The sequence below is a fragment of the Atta cephalotes genome, assembly GCF_000143395.1.
Source record: "Atta cephalotes unplaced genomic scaffold scaffold00033, whole genome shotgun sequence".
NCBI classification, from domain to species: Eukaryota; Metazoa; Arthropoda; class Insecta; order Hymenoptera; family Formicidae; genus Atta; species Atta cephalotes.
The window spans coordinates 3,572,017-3,577,973 of NW_012130097.1; the positions used below are offsets into that span (position 1 = coordinate 3,572,017).

Here is a 5,957-nt window from a genome sequence, read left to right on the forward strand (position 1 = left end):
TAAAAATATATATATATATATATATATATATATATAATAGCACAAAATTATTAAAAATTGAAATCGTGCTTGGTTACAATACTGATCACTATAAGACCCAAATTGATAGGTATATAAGAAAAATTTTAAAGCTTGTCTTTGCTTGTCCTAGTTTTAGCATGGCAGATTGGACCTCCTAATGATCTAATGACTATGAAGGCATAGCTTAGTGCCCAACGATTTCGCTCATTTGTACGTAAAATTTTATGTAACAATTCAGCATTCTAGGGTTAAATCTAGAGTTACTTTTAGAGTTTATTCCTATACTTTGATTTGGATTATAACAGGAAATGTTTAGAATGCAAGAATTATTTAATTACATTTTATTTTTCAGTATCAACATTTCAAGTAGATTTTTATATATCCGGTATAGCACCATTGAAGAATCAGTTAATATTATTGGGTTGCCTAAAGGAGCTAGATGAAGATGGAAAGAATCAACGCCCAACTTTACATGTAGTTGAACCAAAATATCAAGATTTCTCAGTAATATGTGCAAATTCTCTTACCTTACGTGGCTATAAGGAATACAGCTGCAATGATTACCATTTGGACTGTTTAAAAGAAGAAAATAGGTAAATAAAATCAATTTCGTAAAATTGTTATATTAAAATGAATTTGAGAGATGATACATGGTTTCATGTGAAAATGGTTAATTCATAGTTGGCAGATTTTGGATTTGAATCCTTTGACTCTTCAATTTATATATCTCTTGATTTTATAAGTTGAAAAATTAAAGACTTTAAAAGTATGAGGTAACAATTGGTTTCAAAATCCTATATTTATAATAAAATTTTTATTTAAAATAAAAATATATATTATAATAAAAGATTAAAATCAATTTAAATATGTGCTATAATAAAGATAATTAAGATAATTTTTTAAGTATGCTAAAAATTAATTTTAACAAATATTACTTTTCTAGAATATTAATATATAATACAATGATTCACACAAATTATTAATAAATTTAATTAATCTGATATTTAAGATGTGAAAATCTGAATTCAAATATACTTTCCCATTTTTAAGAAGTTTGAAAAAAAAATTTTTTAATTTTAATTGTTTTTCCTATCTCATAGAGATAGGAAATCTTTAAGATTTCATTCTATTTATTGGATCTATCTTTCATATAGGAAAATTCTTTACAGATTTTTTATTGTTAGTCCAAAGGATATTGTAGTGGCTAGTTTATATGATACAGATGACAGAATCGAATGGCTATTGAGTCATGGAAAATTTGAGCAAGCTTTGGAAGCTGTAACAGCAAATAATGGCAAAGATTGTAAGAGGCATACTGTATTAGATGTTGGGCGTATTTATTTGGATCACTTATTAGCATGTGGAAGATACGATGAAGCTGGAAAACTTTGTCTCAAAGTTTTAGAACGAAATAAAAAATTATGGGAGGAAGAGGTGAGAGATATTATGTTACAAAATTATTGCATTTTTAATATTTTGCGAAAAACTGCTGTTTGCAGTTACATTTAAGTTTGTGTCTCAAACTTTTTTGCTTTAGTGTGACATAAGCCTTCTTTCTTGTCTCGAGACAGGTTTACAAATTTGCTAGAGTGCATCAATTGCGTTCAATTTCGTCCTACTTGCCTCGGGGTGACGTTATTCTCGATCCATTAATCTATGAAATGGTGCTATATGAATATCTAAAAATGGATCCTGACGGTTTTTTACAATTGGTCAAGGAATGGTCTCCAAATTTATATACAGTGGCAGCGGTAGTTAACGGCGTATTGGAACATTTACTGGTTCACAATCAACGACAAAATGTATTATTAGAAGCGTTAGCCATTTTATATATCCACGACGGCAAATACGATAAAGCGCTTGCTATGTATTTGAAGCTGCGGCACAAGGATGTTTTCCAATTGATCCAAAAGTATCAGTTATATAATTCAGTATACGATATGATCGAAGGTTTGATGGATCTGGACACAGAACGTGCCATACAATTTTTTCTAGAGAAAGACAGAGTGCCGTCTGACACGGTTGTACAAAAATTGCAACATAATCATCGTTATTTATATTTGGTAATATTTGGAATCAATATAACACAATTTTCATAGTGAGAAATATGCAATTTTTGAATAACATTTAATATTTTGTGATTTTTTAAAATTTTGTTTTTCCTTAATATATGTTATTAAAAATAGGGCCTTAATGAAAATAATTTTTGAAAATAATTATATAATTTGTACTTTTTCAGTATCTAGATGCATTAGATAAGAGAGACACGAAGGATTCAAAAGGCAAGTACCACGGTCTTCTGGTACGATTATATGCCGATTATTCGAGAGACAAGTTGTTACCGCTTTTACGTCGCTCTGATAATTATCCGATACAACAGGCTCTGGATATTTGTAGCCAACGTCGATTTTATCCAGAAATGGTGTATCTATTAGGTAGAATTGGAAACACTTCAGAAGCCTTGGCGCTTATGACAAGAGAACTCAACGACATGGAAAGTGCAATTGTATTTTGTCAGGAACATGACGATGAAGAGTTGTGGAATGATCTAATTAATTACTCACTTGACAAACCTGGTATGCATCAAATCAATGACCTTGAAGAGCATTTTGGATGCTTGAATTTAAAGTTTCAATAAAATTTAATTAAATAAAGTTTATTTCAAAATAAATTTTTATATGTTTCAGCGGCTATTACATTCCTTCTTCAAAAAATCGGCACTTATGTTGATCCTAGGCTTATGGTGCAAAGAATAGAACCTACTTTGGAAATTCCAGGCTTGAAGAAAGCATTGGTTAAAATGATGTGCGACTACAATCTGCAGGTGTCTGTGCAGGAAGGTTGTAAAAAAATACTGTCTAACGATTATTTCAATCTCCACGAGCGACTTGTTCATTGTCATCAAAACGGCATATTTGTCGATGGTATGCAATTTTATAAAATCATTGATTCTAAAAAATAAAAATAAGGTTGCTATAAAACTGGAAATCGGGGAAATGTCAGGGAAATAGAAAACGATTAGGGAAATTAGGGAAGTCAGGAAATTTGTAAAAATTTCTGAAAAATTAAAAATTTGTGCTTTTAAAGAAGATTTTCAATATACGTACACTACATGTATGCAGTTTTGATTAACACGCACATAAAAGCTATGACATACATACAAAAAAAAACTCAAAAAAATTCTAAGTCGTCTATTTTACCGATCCGGACACTTATCATGGAACAAGTCGGAATGGATTCCGATCAGAATTTTATTTCGTTTTCTCTAGAAAACAATAAAAATCTAGAGAATAATTGAATAATTCTGATAAGAATTCATTCCGACTTGTTCCATGATAGGTACCCAATAGGATTTATACTTACCATTTATATGTTATTTATATATTACTACTACATCAATATGTATGCACGCACATACGCGCGCGCGCGCGCGCGCACACGCACACGCACACACACACACACACACACACACACACACACACACACACACACACACACACACCTCTGCGTGTGCAAATTTTCTAATTAACTTTTTGATATTAGGTCTCTAAACCTAATTCTAAGAACTAAACATTGTTCATGTAATCTGCAGTTGAAATCAAAATTGTTTTATACAATTGTTTTATACAAAGTATAAAATTTGTATATAAAACAATAAAGTTTTCAATCTAGAGGTAATTAGAAAAATACTTTTCCTATTTGAAAGATAATCGATAAAACAACTTTCCAGGATCCTCTGGATCAGCAGGAGTCACTATTGGAGACGCATTTCTTTTTTCTCAAATTATAAAATATTGAGAAAATCATAATCAGCTTGCTTGTTCTTTATTAAAATGAGATTTTTTTAAGTGAATTCCACTTGACGTTCGCTCACGAAAAATTCTTGTTGTTTATCAAATTTTAAAGACAGATAAATGCTCGCGAGAGTTGTCTTCTTTTTCTTCTTTTTCTTATTGTTTGATTTTCTGACCCAAGAAAAGGGTCACAGTATCATGTGTTGAATTTGGATCTTAGATCCTATGATAATCTTTGGTGAGGGGGGACAGAGGCTTTTACTTTATCTCAAACGAGGGTTGTCAGCACCAAATGAAATACCCTTTGAAGAAAAATGCAAAATAGAAATTAGTTTCGGCAGAGAGAAATCTAAGAATGGTCGCATCCCGGCCGTTTTTTTCATATATTAAATCTCGTCGGGTAATATTCACGTTTTTTTCTCTCAATATTTAATACTAACGAGCGTTCATTTTAAACATTTTCGAAGGATTTTTCTTAATTTTTTCTTCACACGTTACGTTTAGAGTTTCCCTTCTGTAGCACTTCCTCTCAGTTATTGTAATTTTTTCCCTTTTGATAATTTTCTTTAATTTTTCGCTAATCATTTAATTTTTCTGTTCCAGCTTCTTCACAGTACGTACAAGGGATATTGCTTTTTTTTTAGAATTTTGTTTTGGATTTGATTCGGAATTTGAATACAAACGGGATACGGTCTGGATAGTGAGATCGTTGCAATTCTTGCCACGTTTATCAGTCTATTGAGCTTGTCTCGTAAGACTAATGTAAGACTCTAGCAAGCCGATAAGCCGAATTAACCACGATTAACGCACGAGGGATGCGGGCAATATCGTTCTAGAAAGTGGATTGCCTCGCATCACATATATCAGTCACATGATTTACGCATTTGACACAGACTATTGTGTGCGCACAGAGCTATTGGGTTCGCAGAGTGATTATGAAGGCCTCGTCGACGTTAGACGTGTGTTAAACGTGACATAAAAAGCCGACCGTTTGCAACGATCTCACTGTCGGTCTCAGCATCCGTCACGTCGAGCGTACTAAAGCGCTACTTCGTTTCTCGCTCAATCGACACTTTTTGTTTTGCACATGCCACGAAAGAACTGCAATAAAGACAAAAGTAATTCACAACAAATTTGTAACAAACTTATATGAAATGCGATATTAGAGATTTAATGCAGAAAAGATCGTAGAATCTTTTAGATCGATTATATAGTAACCAATTTTTAATTATAATTAATTTTTAATTTTAATTAATAATTCATTTTTTGTCTTTGAAAGTATTTATAAACATCGTCATTAATTTTTGTCGAAGCTGCTGGAAAACTGGATACATCAAGATTGAATGTCTTGTTGAAATTCTATGTCTGCAATAGAAACTTTTGATTTTCAGTGATGTGATAGAAACGACTCACCAAATTGAAATTATTATTACATTTTCTTCATGTACATTTTTTCAAGATTTTTTTCCTTTCACTTTGTTTTCGTCATAGGAGAAATATTACTTATTTAGAAAATCATAATTTAAAAAAATTATAATTTCTGTATTGCTGTTAAATTTTTTCGCTTCATGCTATTTAAATCTTTTTCTCATATTTTGTTTTCGTATTGCCATTTTTTTGTTTCATCTGTAGTTTTTTCTCTGTTTCTTGTTTATAATCGATTAATTATTTCATTATTAATGTTTCATCGCAATTGAATTATTTACAGCTTTATAAGCTATGTTACCACACACGCATAGTAGAATAGAATAGAATTTATTCACTTCAGTGTACAAATTTGCCAAAAAAGGGACTTGGTTTACAATTTCTTTTCTTATCACACTTATCCATCCACACATACAAATAGAATAGAATAGAATTTATTACACTTCAACATTACACTTCAATATTACACTTCAACATAGCTAAGAAAGGGACTTGGTTTACATAAATTCCTTATCCACATTCATCCTTCCACACTACTAGTACCTGACTCTAAAAAAAAATAAATTTCTTAATATTCTTATTTTCATTTCTTATTCTTGTTATTTTCTATTTCATTCTCATTTATTCGATGTTACTTTATTCTATCTCAGCTCTGAATATCACAGTGACATATAAATACAATATACATACAAATCCTATTCTCTCTCTCTCTCTCTC

General features: G+C 31.0%; 1 protein-coding gene across 1 annotated transcript in view; it reads left to right on the top strand.

Annotated features, from left to right (window-relative positions):
• The window catches only part of LOC105621426 (vacuolar protein sorting-associated protein 41 homolog), a 19,282-nt gene that overhangs the window by 2,977 nt on the left and 10,348 nt on the right, over positions 1–5,957 (top strand). Inside the window, exons 6-10 of the mRNA XM_012202896.1 lie at positions 374–614; positions 1,191–1,455; positions 1,593–2,084; positions 2,261–2,597; positions 2,709–2,945. Coding sequence (XP_012058286.1) covers positions 374–614; positions 1,191–1,455; positions 1,593–2,084; positions 2,261–2,597; positions 2,709–2,945 — 1,572 coding nt within the window. The remainder of the gene's footprint in view (positions 1–373; positions 615–1,190; positions 1,456–1,592; positions 2,085–2,260; positions 2,598–2,708; positions 2,946–5,957) is intronic.